The following is a 16,525-nucleotide window of genomic DNA, read 5'->3' as shown; positions in this document are numbered from 1 at the left end:
AAAGTGTGGCTTGAGGTGAAATCTGACTCTTTTAAAATCTGTGTGGGAGAGACTAGTAAGGGTAGAAAGTAGATTGTTGTTAGAGGTGGTGATTTTTCCAGGTGGATCAAGTTTTGGGAGAAGAGCCTGTCTTGGCTTCTTGAAGGAGTGGAACCATGTTGTAAAGGAGAAGTTGTCCCCCCTTTGCAGTGTTTGGAAGGAATGGGGGAGGGTTTTTTGCTCAAATTGCAGAGCAATAGTGTGGATATTTAGTGCTCTGTTTGAATTGGTGAGGGAAAGAAATTCATGTTAGTTTTTCCAGAAGGTTAAGGCCTTCTAGGAGGTTAGGTTGCTTTAGCCAAGAAGCTCCACTTCCTAGGGGTTGGTGGCCTTAACAATAAGAGCACTCTAGCTGTTTTTAATGCTGTGAGGAGGGCTAAGCTAGTGATAGGTGATGAGATATGGATCCAACTAGGTGAAATGGAGGTAAAAAATTGGAGGATTTCTTGTGGAACTGCTTAGTGGGGAGATGGGGGAACTTTGATGATCTGGAGCCAGTGTTGTCCAAGCTGAGAAGTTGTGGGCCATTCATAGCTGGCAACTGAAAGGGGATGTGCACTTTTCTTTCTTTGGGGGAGCCCTCATCTCATTGGAGTTTTGAATAACCCTCAATGCAGAGTTGGTGTTGAGTATAGTATCTAGATTGTTTAAGGATAAACCTTTGCATTTGGATAGGTGGGCTCCGTTAGTTGGGTGTCATTAGCTTGGAGCCCAGACTAAAGAAGCTTGGGTTAGGCTGCCTTTGCGCTTGTGGGGCAGAGAGTTGTTTACGAAAGTTGGAATTCTTGTGGGATTTTGTGGTAGTGGATGAAGACATTGCATGGAGGTAAAATTTATAGTGGGATGGGATTTTGGTGAAGATGGATGGTTGGAAGGCCCCAAGTTCGGTGTAGGTAGTGGTGGGTTCCTGTTGTTATGCTATCTAAATGTGGTGGGCACTCTCACCATGGTTTTCCATGGTCACTCCTAGAGAAGGTAGTAGGGGTGGGGCAGTAGGGGAAGAGGTGGGGGATGGATTGTGCACTAGAGTGAGTGTAGGGGAGTGGATATGGGCAATGAAAAGTAAGAAGGAGAATATGTCATGGTCTCAGCATGAGGGGCTTGTTTATGTGCAGAAAGTGGCTATGAATGTTACTGTGATGGAGAAAGGTGGGTCTGCCAATGTTAAGGCTCTTTGGAGAGGGTGGTAGGTATGGAAGGGAGGAGTCTTCAAGTGGGGCTGCGAGGGATCTTCGTGTTGTTAAGCATGGAGCCCAATGCAGTAGGGGAGAGAGTGAATTTAGGTTGAGCTAGTCATGGCTCATTAATTTGTTATAAAAGAAGAAGCTTGATTGCAAAAGGGAAAACCCATGGGGATGTGGGCTTGGACTCCAAGCTTGGAGTTTGTAAGGCTGCTAGCCTAAGTGGGTTTGAGGTAGTTGATGTGGGTGTAGGAATAAGGAAGATGTTTTGGGCTACTGTGGGTCGGTTAGGCTCACAAATTTTAGATCCAGTTGTGGCTATTGGTTCAAAGAGGGCCTGAAGCTCTATTAGAGGAGTAAACAACCCACGTTATGGGAAGTCTTGTGCAGCAAGAAGGGGCGATGCCTCTAGGATCGATGAGAAGGGCATGTAGGAACCATGGATGAAAATGTCAGAAACAGTTGCTGAAATATCAAGCTTCAGTGGCTGGTGACTTGATAATGCAGATGGAAATCTTGAACGATGGAGATTTCGGGAAAATTTGTTAAAACTTGGTGAAATCTAGGTCAAATCAATAAAACCACCAAAGCGGGTGAAAACCGCCCCTCGTGTCAAATAATTGATGATCTTTTTATCAATATTTGGACGATTTTTTTTTTTTTTCTATAGAGATAGGAGAAAGATGCGACAACGAGATTTGTGAAGGAAGGTGGAAGGTGGCGTTGGATACTTAAATTGTGGTAATGTTTGTCGAATGGCATTGATGACAAGAGACCTTCGACTGTGGCAAGGGCAAAGATGGGAGTATGGAGTCTAGATAGTGGTGTCAGAGAGAGAAATGAGAGGGAGAGATGAGAGGAGAGTGAGAAAATGAAAGGAAACGGGAGAAAAAAAAGAAAGAGAGGGAGACAAAAATAGAAGAAGAAAATGAAAAATGGGAGTGTTTGGGATATAGAAAAGTGAGAGAAAATGAAGAGAGAAGGGGGGGGGGGGGGGGGGGGGGTTGGAATTATGGCAGTGGTGGAGAAAAGATGAGAAGAAAGCCAACCCTAACCCTAAAAACCCCCTTTTATATGGATCCTCTACAAACCCTAAAAATGAAATGGTTTAGGCTAAAAATATATATATATTTTATAAATCTATTATTATATTATAATTATCTTTTATATATCTTATATGTTTTATATATTATATATTATAAATATCTTTTATGTATCTTATGAATATCGTTTGTATGTTATATATTATAAATTAATTAAAATAAAATTATTATAAATATGTTAATTTTAATTATGTTATTATGTCATTTTTATAATAATTAAATATAAGACAAATATAACTCTATAAATAAAATCATCAACATTTTTAAATAAATAAATACTTATATATATATATCATTATTTTCTTATATCCTTTAATATGTCCAAACTAAATACATTATCATTTAGTATTAATGTGTTTTGAAATTTGATGTATGTTGTCTAATGTTACAAATTTATTTTGTATATATCAATTTCTTCGTTAAAACAAGTTTAATATATGTATTATTCCTTTTTTTTTTTTTTTTTTTTTTTTTTTTTTGAGTTTTCTCAATATTTTCATGAGTTTTAATCAATTTTTGTTTTATCAATTTTTTTTTGGTCAAAATTTCCATCAATATTTCTCGATACATTCCGATATCTCCATAAAATCCAATTATCAATATATCCACAAAAACCGATTTTTTCATCCTTGATAGGAACAACCGGTCCTAAGGGCGACTCCCTCGCAAAGTGTTGTTCCAACCTTCATCATTGTCTCCTTCATCAGGGCTGATGCTGTGATCATCTAAGAGTGGTCATGGCCTAGATGGGCTTCTTTGTCTCAATTCTTCTTTGGGGTATGGGCCTTACTCTTCTTTTACTTGCTTAGAGGGTGGGGTAGCTGTTTTGGAATGGGTAAAGGGTCTTTCATGCAGGAGGGATACCAAAGGGTATTTGGGAGAGAGCTAGGGGAGAAGTCTTTGACAAGGGGGAGGGGTGGTGTGAGGTGAGTTTTGTCCCTTCGAGCAATGGTCTTATGTCAAGATGGTTAAGTTTAGCATATATCCAAGGATGTCCATTGAGGGGTTCAAGGAGGAAATATTAACTCTATTAAGAAAACTAGAGGCAAGAAAAGGGAAAAAGACGAAGAAAATATGGAAAATTTTAAAAACCGAGAGGGAGCTGTGGAATTAGTGAACTATAAACAAGCAAAAAGGAAGGAAGATGCTATTGGTAAGGGTGGTTGGGGCCTAGTTGTAGGGAAGTAATGAAAGTGAGAATTCTCTCTTAGAATGTAAGGAGGATCAATTACAAGGAAAAAAGAAGGATTTTTATGTCTTTGATTAGATCTGAGAGAGTAGATGTGGTTTGTATGTAGGAGACAAAGATCAATGGCATATTAATGGGGTTGGTAAGGAATCTAGAGGGTGGAAGATGTGTAGATTAGGGTGCAATAGAGGCTTAGGGAGCTACTGACAGAATCTTGGTAGCAGGGGATGGAGTGCTTGAATTGGTTGTCTTGGAAGTGGGGATGTTTTCAATTTCATGTTGATTCAAATGTTATGAGGATGCTTTGTTTATGTATTCATGGGAGTTTATGATCCTTCCTATAGTAGGGGAAAGGAAGACTTTTCGGTTGAATTGGTGGATATTAGAGGTTTGTGGGATGATCCATGGTGCGTTGACAGGGGTTTTAACATGGTCAGACTTTTGGGGGAAGGAAAAAACAAAAATGGCCTAACAACTTCCATGAGATGTTTTTCAGAGATTATTGAGGACTTGAACTGCAGGATATTTTGTTGAATGGGGGTTCATTCACTTGGTGTGGGTGTGAGAACGATCAATCACATTCGAGACTAGACTAATTCTTAGTGCTAGATGAGTGGGAAAACCATTTCAAAGGCCTTTTGAAATGTGTTTTGCCAAAACTAGGGTTAGATCACTCTCTTATTTTACTTAGGGGCAAAATAAGGAGGGGAAAAACTCCCTTCAAATTTGAAAGAAAGTGGTTAAAAGTGGATGGGTTCAGAGACTTACTAAGGGGCTGGTGGGTGGGATACAGGTTTAGTGGGTCTTATGGTTTATTCTGGCTTCTAAGTTGAAGGTTTTGAAGACAGATTTGAAGGTGTGGAACCATGAGTTGTTTGACCATGTCTCATTTAGAAAGGAGATGGCCTTAAGAAAGGTGAACTTTTGGGATGCAAAGGAAAGAGGAAATATGCTTAATGCTGAAAAAGCTAAAGCTAGTAGGGGTAGACAAGGAGGAGTGCCTTCAATGGGCCTTATTGGTAGAGGCCTTGTGGAAGTAGAAATCTAGGTAAATTTGGTTGAGGGAAGGGGACAGAAACACCAAATTATTTCTCAAAAAGGCTGAACGCCTATACAAAGAGGAGTTTCTTATCTACGATTAAAGTGAATGGTGGTTGCCTATTTGAAGAGGAGAAAAAGGAACAGGTAACTCATTCCTTTATCTAGTACAAGTGATTAAAGACCAAGAATCAACGGGATGATGTTGGACACTTTGTGTAGGCATGATATTGAGGCACGATATTGAGGCACTTCCTTTCACACAGGAGGTTGTCTCAACTTTGAATTCAATAGATGGGGATAAAGCTCTAGGTTTAAAAGGTTTCATGGTGGTGTTTTGGCAAACTTGGTTGGGATTTGTGAAGCTTTAGGTGATGAGCTTCTTCAAGGAGTTCTATGAGTTCAGTTCTCTTGAAAGAAGCTTAGATGCCACCTTCTTGGTAATGATCCCTAAGAAGGGAAGGGCAAAGGAGTTGAAGGATTTTTTGGCCTATTAGCTCGGTGAGTGGTTTATATAAGTTGCTTGTTAAGGTTTTAGCAACTATCTTGAACAAGGTGGTGGGGTCAATTACTTATAATTCTTAGAATGCTTTTGTGGAGGAAGGCAACACTTAGATGTGGTTCTAAGTGCCAATGTTACAATTGACTCAAGGCTGAAGAATGGTTTAAATGGTTCGATATGCAAGCTTGACATAGAAAAGACTTATAATCATGTTAGTTAGGCTTATTTGCTAGATATTTTTGACAAATTAGGGTTTGGTCAGAAATGGATTAATTAGATCAAATGTTGCATCTCTACAACTAGATTTTCAGTGCTAGTAAATGGATCCCCTAGTGGCTCCTTTCAAAGCTCTTTGAGGATTAAGGCAAGGGGATCACCTCGCCCCATATTTGTTTGTATTAGCTATGGAGGCACTAACTTGTTTATTGAAGAAGGCGAGGGAAGGAGGATTTATCTTGGGGTTTAAGCCTTGTGGAAAGGGTGGTGATGGTGTGGAGGTGTCCCATCTTTTATTTGTTGATGTCTAACTAAGACCAAATTCTTTATCTAAGTTAGATCTTCATGTGGCTTGAAGTCATCTAAGGTTTGAGGATCAATTTGGGGAAAAGTGAGTTAATTCCGATGGGCAATGTTCCTTATATGAAGGAATTGGTGGTTGAGTTGGGGTGTAGGAAGGGTGAACTCCTAGCTATGTATTTGGGTCTTCTTTTAGGTGCATGCTTTAAATCGAGGGCTGGTTGGCATTCTGTGGTAGAGAGAGTTCATAAGAGGTTGACTATTGGAAAAGGCAATATCTTTCCAAGGGAGGGGACGGGGCTTACTTTTATCAAGAGCACTTTGTCAAACTTGCCCACTTATCACATGACTCTATTTGTTATTTGCAAGAAGGTGAGTTCTAGGATTGAGAAGATTCAAAGGGGCTTTTTTGTGAGGAGGGGGTTCTTTATTAAAAAAAACCTCACTTGGTGCGATGGGAGATTGCTTGCAGAGAGAAATGTAAAGTGGATTTGGATGTATGCCTCAAAGAATGAGTCCCTATGGAGGCAGGTTATTGTTGAAAAATATAGGGAGGAGAAGAGAGGTTGGTGCTCCTGAGAAAGTAAGGATGGTTTTGGTATAGGTTTGTGGAAGGCCATTGGGAGAGATTGGGAGAATTTTAATAGCTTAACCTCTTTCAAACTAGGTAATGAGAGAAGGGTGAAGTTTTGAAAGGACAAATGGTGTGGTGATTATACTCTAAGAGAGTCTTGCCCCTTGTTATATTCCATAACTTTGACAAAGGATGTTTAGGTGGCGGATATATTGGATCATCAAGGCGAGGGAGGGTATTGGAATCCTCACTTTTCTGAAAGGGTTGAGGCTTTCTTTTTTAGGCTTTAGGGTAAGGATGTTAGAAGGGATGAGGAATCCAAATGGAATGGATGGATGTAAAAAAGGGAAAATTTTTAGTCAAATCACTCTACTTTTTTTAGGGTAGGAAAGAGCAGAAGTTTTCCCTATGAGGACTATTAAGAATTCTATGGTTTTGACTAAAGTTAGTTTTTTTTGCTTGGAAGCATCTTGGCGCAAGGTTTTGACACTAGATCAATTACAAAGGAGAGAGTGGTCTCTAGTGAATTGATGTTTTCCATCTATGAAGAATCGATAAATCACATCCTTCTGCATTGTGCAAAGACGGGGTGTTATGGAATTTGGTGTTTTCCTTATTTGGAATCGTGTGGGTGATGCCAAGTTTAGTAAGACAAACCCTCTTAGGATGGCATGGTGCTTTTGTAGGCAACTAATAAAAAAAGGTCTGGAGGGTTGCTCTATTGTGCACTTTGGACTTTATGGAAGGAGAGGAACTAGAGATATTTTAAAAGCAAAGAGATGCCTGATCAAGTGTTTAAACTCACTTTTCTTTGTAACCTTTTGATGTGGGTTAAATTGTATATTGATTTTTTATTTTTGTGTGTGTGGGGTGGGGGGAAGGGTGGGAGAGGTGGGTGGGGGTGGTTCCCTATCTATGATAAATTTTATAAATTCAGTAGGGTCCCATGAAGGGACTTTTATTTTTGTTGCCCTATCTTTTGTATTTTGGGCTTTTTGTCCTCTGTATATCACCTGTGTATTTGGGCGGCTTTGTTTGGTGTTGTTAATATAATTTCTTTATTTGCCTTTCAAAAAAAAAAAAAAATACTAAATAATTCCTAAATGATATATCATCAAATAAGAAGCTGTGTAAATACATGGGTGGCTCTCCATATATTAGAATTTAATGTATATTCGGTGAATTCCAATATTTTACTTGATATATTCTATTGTTTCTGCTACTCTTACACAACCCATCTGTGTCTCAGGTGGAGAGACGTGAGAAAGACAGTAAAAGCAGATCAAATGTTCTAGTCATCAGGTTCTATCTTCAAAATGGTTCTTCACGTTTGAATCGAGCTAGAAAGCTTCTTATTGAGCGGAGCAAGTGGTATCTAAGTCGTGTCATGAGCATTACATCTCAACTCCGAGAATTCCATGCACTGTCATCAATAAATGATATCCCCATACTACCAATGATCTTGAAACCTTTCAATGGTTCTCTTGGTCGCAGTGAGTCTAGAAAACTAGATCCAAGTAAATTGTCCCAGCCCTTGCAGCGAATACTTGAATCATCATATAACAGCAGTCAACTTCAAGCTATCAGTGTTGCTATTGCCTCTCCTGATTCAAAGAAAAATTTTGACTTATCCCTTATCCAGGGTCCACCAGGTATGTATGATTTTACACTGCAATAATTATCAGAATCTGCATTTTACACTCTATAATGTGCTAATGCGTTTTGAACTACATTCATGTTTAGGTACTGGGAAGACCAGGACTATTGTGGCCATCGTCAGTGGTCTGCTCGCTTCCCCTTTAAAAGGGGTTAATATGAAAAATTCTCTAGATGGAAGTGTGAAACAAAGTAGCATAGTATTCACCAATTCAAGGCCGAAGATGAGCCAGTCTGCTGCAGTTGCAAGGGCATGGCAGGATGCAGCCTTGGCTAGGCAATTGAATGAGGATGTAGAACAGAGTTTAAAACCAATGGGAACTTCTGTGAGACAAAGGGTGCTCATTTGTGCTCAATCTAATGCTGCGGTTGATGAGTTGGTATCAAGAATATCTAGTGAAGGCCTTTACAGTAGCGATGGGAATATGTACAAGCCATATCTTGTGAGGGTTGGAAATGTAAAAACTGTACATCAAAATTCACTTCCATTCTTTATTGATACACTTGTTGATCAGCGTTTGGTGGGAGAGAGGATGGATCTTACTGATCCAAAGAATGATTTGAGTGGGGATACTTCAGCACTCCGGGCTAGTCTTGAAAAGTTAGTAGAACGAATTAGGTTGTATGAAGCCAAGCGTGCTAACTTACGGGGTAAAAACTCAGAATTGAAGAGTTCTTTGGATGATGAGACTCCCAGGGTGGATGACATAAAGGAAACATCTGATGCAGAAATTGAGGTGAAGCTACGAAGACTGTATGAGCAAAAGAAGGAAATCTGTAGAGACCTTGCCACTGCTCAAGCACAAGAGAGGAAAGCTAATGAAGAAAGCAAAGCTCTCAAGCATAAATTGCGGAAGTCCATATTAAGGGAAGCTGAAATAGTGGTAGCTACATTGAGTGGCTGTGGTGGAGATCTATATGGAGTCTGCTCTGAATCTATATCAACTCACAAATTTGGCAGATCCTCTGAAAATCATCTGTTTGATGCTGTTGTGATTGATGAAGCTGCTCAGGTATGCTTTTCTTTGCTTTTCATTTTATTGAACTGGTCTATCTTTCTCTTTCTACCCTTTTGAGTTTTTCTCTTTGTCGTCCAGGCTCTGGAACCAGCTACTTTGATTCCTCTTCAGCTTCTAAAGTCGAGTGGGACTAGATGTATTATGGTAAAGAGAACTACCTCCTCTATGATAACTATTCTGATTTAAAAATCAATATTCAAGCTGTCCTTGAAATTTCTAATTGAAGGTTGGTGATCCAAAGCAACTTCCTGCAACAGTTCTCTCTAGCGTTGCCAGTAAATTTCGGTATCAATGCAGCATGTTTGAGCGTCTGCAAAGGGCTGGATATCCTGTTACTATGCTGACCAAACAGGTGAAATGAACTGCTATGATTTTGAGAAGTTTTTGGCTTCTTATGGTCATATTTGGGTTATAGTCAACAGTAGGCTTATGAGCATTGATATTACTGACTCAGATATCTCTGTTGAGAATTTACAATTTTGAACCTTCAATTCGAATAGCCAAAGGTGTTGATAGGCTCCCAAGCCCACACCACTCACCCCAAAATGCCACACCAACAAAAGATTATGCTACTTAAAAAATTGGCTCTAAAATGGTTAAATGTATTCTCATTGTAACCTCAGTTCCTTTATTTACTCAATTGGGAGCAAATAAATATCTATCAGATATTTACTTTTGGCTGTTTTAGTAATTCTGTAAATTTAATTCAGAATTTGGATGCAAATTTAAAAATTTTGTCAAACTTTGGCTAAATGGTCAGAAGAAATTTAAAGAAACGGTTTGTCCATGTTGGCAATGCATTCAGTGATGTAGATGAGTGCAAATTACAAAAAAACTTTCCCTTGATAGTTTGTACAATTCCATGTTCCCAAAATGTTTTAATTGGTGAACTTTTTTTTTTTGATAGGTAAAGATGGGTATGTATAAATTAGTAATAGAAAAATGTACACTAGAGTACACAGGATGTATACAAGGAGTACCTAAAGGAAGTCCTTGAAAGATAGTACAGAAAAAACACCCTGACACGCAACAAGACCCCACCCACTCTACAAAATCAAACAAAGGCATTAAGCCTTTGCTTATGTACATGCTAACCCAAGCTGAAAGATTACAAAGGAACAAGAGTTTTATCCTTTGGTCATTCTATTCCTTATAGTCAAAAGCTCTTTGATTATGTTCCCACCAAATTGTCCAAAAAGTTCGAAGGGGGGTAGCTTTCCACAGCTCTTTCCTTTTCTTCCCTACAAGGAGCCATGCCAACTTAAAATGGTATCTTTTATTGAAGAAGGGATCACCTAATCTACACTATATAAGGAAAACATTAGGTGCCATAGAATCCTAGCTTTGGAGCGGTGAAGAAGAATGTGATCAATAGATTCTCCCTCCCTCCCCCCACCCCAGTTTACAAAGATAACATCTATTCACTAGTGGTCACCCTCTCTTTAAGAGATTATCTAAAGTCAAAACTTTTCCTCAATTGGCTTTCCATGAAAAAAAGCTCACTTGGATGGGACCCATGGGTCAAGATAATGTTTGTTGGAAGATGGACCACCCTCCCCACCTCCAAGGCTGCATAGAAAGATGTTAGTTGTTGTCCAGTTCTTGCCTTTCATTATTTCACTCATTTTTGGGTTTAGTGTGCATTAAAGATGCTTTAGGTATCGTTCATTTATTAAATTAATGGTCCTCTTCATTAGCTTATGGTGTATGTTCAACTATGTAGCCTGAACACTTCAGAAGGATAGTTGTGACTCCTTGTATGCCTAAATTATTTTAGATTAATTTTTTCCATTTATGGACGCGCTAGAATATGATTTTTTTACTTTACTAAAGAAAAGAGTGTAGTTAAAAAAAAACTATGTAAAACTGTTTCATTGTTCAAAGGTGTGCATTTCTTAATTTGATGGACCTTTTTGTTAACATATGGTGTTTCTGAATGTTTTCCTCTATACCATGAACTTTTGAAGGGGAATTGTGACTTCTTACACAACTGTATATGTGAAGAATTTTTGCATTAATGCACATGACTACACAAATGAAACACTGTCCAGACATGCTTGAATATGATTATTTTTTTCAATAAAAAAAATAATGTAGCTTTAACACAAAACTGTCATAATAGAAAGTAGTTTGAGTAGGACATGATATAATTGTGCACAGTGTTTCTTCCTCTCCAAGCTATGTAATTTTAGTATATTTATCGACCTGATTAGTTAAATGTATGTACTTGTTATATATAGTTTCATATAAACTTCTAATTACTTATTGTCAATGTTTTAAATGGCCAAAGGCGGTCTTGAGGTGAGGTATAACCATTGAGGCAAAACAATGCATAAGTCTCAATTTAAACAAATAAATAACGAAAAAATTATTAAATAATTAGAAAAAATACTCATAAAGTCTCAAGAAAATTCAATAGTAATAAAGGCATAAACTTCATTATGATAAAACTAATTATTTGTCATTGTTAATAGTTTCTTGAATGGGGAGCAGTGAATTCAAGGGAGGCAGCAGGGGAAATTGTGGGTTTTTGGGATAATAGAGCTCTTGAGCTGGTGGGAATGGAGGTTGGGGTTACTTGATTTCATGCTGGTTCAAGAACTATGAAGATGGCTTTGTGTGGATTTTCTCTAAGGTGTATGGCCCTACCTGTGGGGTTGTTAGAGAAGATTTTTGGGCGGAGTTGGGGGCAATAAGGGATTTGTGGAATGACCCTTGGTGCATTGGGGGTGACTTTAATGTTGTAAGATTTCCAGAGGAGCGATTGGGTGTTAACATTAGACTGTTTACGACAATGAGAAGATTTTATGGGGTTATTGAAGACTTGTAGTTGAGAGACCTTCCGTTGCTAGGGCATTCCTTTACTTGGAGGGGGGATTGAATATTCAGACCCAGGCGAGGTTAGATATATTTCTGGTGTCAGATGGGTGGGAAGGTCTTTTCAGTGGTGTGATATAGTGTCTACTGACCAGACCAGTATCAGACCATTCACCGATTCTGTTGGATGGGAGGGAGAGTGCGAAGATGACCATCCCCTTGAAAATATGTGGCTCAAGGATGAGGGATTCAAAGATTTAGTGAAGTCTTGGTGGATGGGCTTCAGTTTCAGGGGGTCCCCTAGCTTCATTTTGGCAGAAAAGTTGAAAAGCCTAAAAAGCTTTTTGAAGAGGTGGGACATTGATATCGGCAATGTGGTAGTTAAGAAAAGATTGGCCTTATCACAGTTGGATTTTTGGGATTCAAAAGAACTTAAGGGGTAATTATATTTTGAGGAGGGGTTTGCTAGGGAGGCTTCAAGGGCAGAATACCATAAATGGGGTCTTATGGAGGAAACAAGCTAGAGACAAAATCTAGGGAGGTTTGGTTGAAGGAGGGTGACGGAAATACTAGCTTTTTCCAAAATGGCAAATGCACATAGAATGAGGAATACTATGGCAAAGGTGAAGATTAATGTGGTTACCCTCATTGAGGAGATTGATATTAAGTTAAGGGTTGCTCAGGCTTTCCATTCTCTATTGACGGAACCATCTAGGGAGTGTTTCGATGGTTGACAGTCATGATGCAACAAAGTTGGAGGAATCATTTCGAGAAGGGGAGGCGTTCAATGCTTTGTCAGAATTTAAGGGGGATAAAGTGCCGGGGTCGGGATTCACTATGGTCTTCTGGCAATGTTGCTGGGAGTTTGTAAAGGAAGAGGTTTTGGTTTCTTTATGGAATTTCATGCATAGGGTTGTTTTGTGAAGAGCCTTAATGCTATGTTTATGGTGTTGGTGCCAAATAAAGGAGGAGCTGAAGATTTGAAGGACTATAGACCGTTAAGTATTGTGGGTAGCCTCTACTAACTAAAGTGTTGGCCAATTGGTTAAAAAAAATGGTGAGCAAAGTGGTCTTCAAATTCTAGAATGCGTTTGTGGAAAGTAGACAAATTCTTGATGTGGTGCTTGTAGCAAATGAAGCTATTGACTTGATGATGGGAAGTAATAGTTCGGGGGTGTTGTGCAAGCTTGATATTGAGAAGGCATATGACCATATCAGTTGGAATTTTTTACTTAAGGTGTTAGAAAAAATGGGCTTTGGGCGAAGGTGGATTAGTTGGTGTATCTCAAGACCAAGGTTGTCAGTGTTAGTGAATGGCACTCCGTCGGGGTTTTTCAGAGCTCTAGGGTTCTAAGGCAAGGGGATCCGTTCTCTCCATATTTGTTTGTTCTAGCCATGGAGGTGCTCAGTTGCCTTCTTAGAAGGGCAAAGGAAGGGGGTTATTTGTCAGGTTTCAAAGTGCTTGGTAGAAATGAAGAGGGTTTGGAGCTTTCCCAACTTTTGTTCGTTGACAATACTTTGGTTTTTTGTGAGGCCTCTTCTAACCAAATGACTTACTTGAGTTGGTTGCTGATGTGGTTTGAGACTATTTTGGGTTTGAAAATTAACTTAGCAAAAAGTGAGCTCATTCCAGTTGGAAGAGTGTTGAATGTGGAGGAGTTGACTTTTGAAGTTGGTTGCAAAGTGGGTGCTCTCTTAACCACTTATTGGGGGCTCCCATTAAGAGCCACTCATAATTCTGTGGTAGTCTGGGAAGAGGTTGAAGAAAGGTTTCGAAAGAGATTGACAATGTAGAAAAGACAATATATTTCCAAAAGGGGAAGGTTAACGTTGGTGAAGAGTATGCTAGTTAGCTTGCCAATCTACTTTCTGTCTTTACTCTGGATGCCAAGGAGAGTTTGTTTAAGATTAGAGAAAATTCAAAGGGATTTCCTTTGTGGGGGGGGGGTCTTTAGAGAGTAAGCCTCATTTAGTAAAGTGGACTATTGTGTGTTCAGACAAGATGAATGAGGGTCTTGGAGTTAGATGCTTTTATTATCTAAATAAAGCCCTCCTTTGCAAGTGGAATTGGCACTTTGCCACCGAAAGGGATGTCTTTTGGAGAGATTATTTGTGACAAGCATGGGGAAATGGAAGGGGGTTGGTGCTTTAAGGAAGTGAAGAGTAGCCACGGTGTTGGGTTTTTGGAGACTATAAGGAACTTGTGGGAGTTAGTTTCTAGTCGGATTTCTTTCTCGGTGGGCAATGGGAGAAGGATTAAGTTATGGAAAGACAAATGGTGTGGAGTGAGCCTTTGTGTGATTCGTTCCTCTCCTTATTTGCCTTATCTAATTGCAAAGAGGCTTAGGTGGCGGACTTGTGGATGCACTCTAATGAAAAGGGCTCTTGGTTTCTTATTTTTCTCTAGATCCCTCAATGACTAGGAGGTTGAGACTGTGGAGTGCTTTTTGTCAAGCCTTCTGTTGAATATAATGTATTTATAGTGTATAACCTTTCCTTGTTAATATAGGACACATATATGGTAGGACACATGTATAGTAGTTAGGACTCTTAGCCTTGTATATATATATATTTCTCAATTGTAAGTAGATCATTACATTAATGAGAATCAAGGTCTTTCTTCTTTCTCTCTCTCTCAACATGGTATCAGAGCCAAGGAAGAAAACCTAATTCTTTCCTGTTTCCCGTGTCATCAACTCCGGGAAACCTTCCGGTGACCGTGTTTCATTCCGGTCACCTTCCCCATCTCCCAATACTTTTCGGTCATTCGAATCGTCGACAGAAACCACTCACCGTCGGCGAACTTTTCCGACGACATATTTTTCCGACACCGACCATACCAGAAGGAGCGCCTGGAGGAGATCTCCAACTTTTGTGAAGGCACTGGCACCAAAAGAGCCTCCACGCACCGTCCACGCGCAATTTTTCGGCCGGCGGCTGCATCTCACGCGCCGGCGCGTGAGGGCGCGTGAGGCCTTTTCCGGCGACGCGCCTCCTCCTCCAGCTTCGCCTGACGCTGACCAGCCTCCCTACCTCCCTGGTTCTCCCATCCGAGCCCTGCACATACCTCTTTTGGGGATTTTTGTCTCCGTCGGCCCTCCAAACAGTCTTTCCGGCGAAGCTCCGACTACTTTTTCTCCACTCCAATCCCTGCACGTGCCTTGGGAAGTGTTCTTCTACCTTTCTAGTGGTACCACGCAGCGATCTGAGGCCGTCTCCCTTTTTCGGTGGTGCCACGCCGCAATCTGAAGCCGTATTAGGGCTCTCTTCGATCCAAACATACTTCATTCTCCAGATAAGTAGATATGACTACTAAAAATTCCATTTTTTCCGCTGTTATATCTGGATCTCCTATGATTACTTCGGAGAAATTGGTTGGCAGTGACAATTATCTTTCCTGGTCTGCCTCTGTTGAACTTTGGTTTATGGGTCAAGGATATGAGGATCACTTGATTACACAGGAGACAGATATCCCTGAGGTTGACCGCGTACAGTGGAGGAAGATAGATGCACAGTTATGTAGTGTATTATGGCAATCGGTTGATCCCAAGATTCTTCTTCATCTTCGGGCCTACAAAACTTGTTTTAAATTTTGGACTCAGGCCAAAGGATTATATACGAATGATATCCAACGTCTTTATAAGGTGGCTTCTGCTATTGTCCATCTCAGCCAACAGGACTTGGATCTATCTACTTATATTGGCCAGATTGCCTCTCTTAAGGAGGAGTTCTTGACTGTGATGCCTCTTACTCCTGATGTTGGGGCTCAACAAACACAGCTTGACCAGTTCTTCATGGTTCTTACTCTTATTGGCCTCCGTCCGGATCTTGAGCCTGTCCGCGATCAGATTCTTGGTAGTTCATTAGTTCCGTCCTTGGATGATGTGTTTGCTCACCTCCTCCGTATCTCCTCCACTCAGACTTTGCCATCTGATAGCACTTCAGATTCTTCTGTGTTAGTTTCTCAAACTAGCTCTCGAGGAGGCCGCAGTGGTACCCGAGGTAGAGGTCAACGTCCTCATTGCACCTATTGCAATAAACTTGGCCACACTCGCGATCGTTGCTATCAGTTACATGGACGACCTCCTCGCACTGCCCATGTGGCCCAGTCCTCTGATTCTCCGCTGCCTCAGTCTCCGAGCTCTTTCGCATCTCAGGCTTCTGCTGCCTCTGTTGCCCAGCCTGGTAATGCCTCTGCCTGCCTTACCCACACATCTTCTCTTGGACCCTGGATTCTAGATTCTGGAGCTTCTGATCACTTATCTGGTAATAAGGATCTTTTCTCCTCTATTACTACTACCTCTGCTTTACCTACTGTTACCTTAGCTAATGGTTCTCAAACTGTGGCTAAAGGTATTGGTTTGGCCCTTCCTCTACCTTCTCTACCTCTCACTTCTGTCCTTTATACTCCTGAATGTCCTTTTAATCTTATTTCCACCAGCAAAATCACTCGTACTCTTAATTGCTCTATTACCTTTTCTGATAAATTTGTGACCTTGCAGGACCGGAGTACGGGGAAGACGATTGGCATAGGACGTGAGTCTCAAGGCCTCTATCACCTCACCTCGGATTCATCTCCTGCAGTTTGCATTTCCACTGATGCTCCTCTTCTCATTCACAATCGTCTGGGCCACCCTAGTCTCTCCAAGTTCCAGAAGATGGTCCCTCGTTTTTCCACTTTATCGTCACTTCCGTGTGAGTCATGTCAGCTTGGGAAACATACTCGTGTCTCGTTCCCAAAGCGTTTGAATAATCGGGCAAAGTCTCCTTTTGAGCTTGTCCACACTGATGTTTGGGGTCCTTGTCGGACTGCGTCTACTTTAGGATTTCAGTATTTTGTCACTTTCATTGATGACTATTCTCGATGTACTTGGTTATTTTTAATGAAAAA

General features: G+C 40.3%; 1 protein-coding gene across 3 annotated transcripts in view; it reads left to right on the top strand.

The window, feature by feature from the left end:
• The window catches only part of LOC117922615, a 58,270-nt gene that overhangs the window by 28,999 nt on the left and 12,746 nt on the right, over positions 1 to 16,525 (top strand). For all 3 annotated transcript variants that reach the window (XM_034840781.1, XM_034840778.1, XM_034840780.1), the window contains 4 exons: positions 7,392 to 7,794; positions 7,886 to 8,811; positions 8,896 to 8,961; positions 9,044 to 9,169. In XM_034840781.1, coding sequence (XP_034696672.1) covers positions 7,392 to 7,794; positions 7,886 to 8,811; positions 8,896 to 8,961; positions 9,044 to 9,169 — 1,521 coding nt within the window. The remainder of the gene's footprint in view (positions 1 to 7,391; positions 7,795 to 7,885; positions 8,812 to 8,895; positions 8,962 to 9,043; positions 9,170 to 16,525) is intronic.

The sequence above is a fragment of the Vitis riparia genome, chromosome 9, assembly GCF_004353265.1.
Source record: "Vitis riparia cultivar Riparia Gloire de Montpellier isolate 1030 chromosome 9, EGFV_Vit.rip_1.0, whole genome shotgun sequence".
Lineage (NCBI taxonomy): Eukaryota > Viridiplantae > Streptophyta > Magnoliopsida > Vitales > Vitaceae > Vitis > Vitis riparia.
This window is presented reverse-complemented; position numbering and strand designations above follow the sequence as displayed.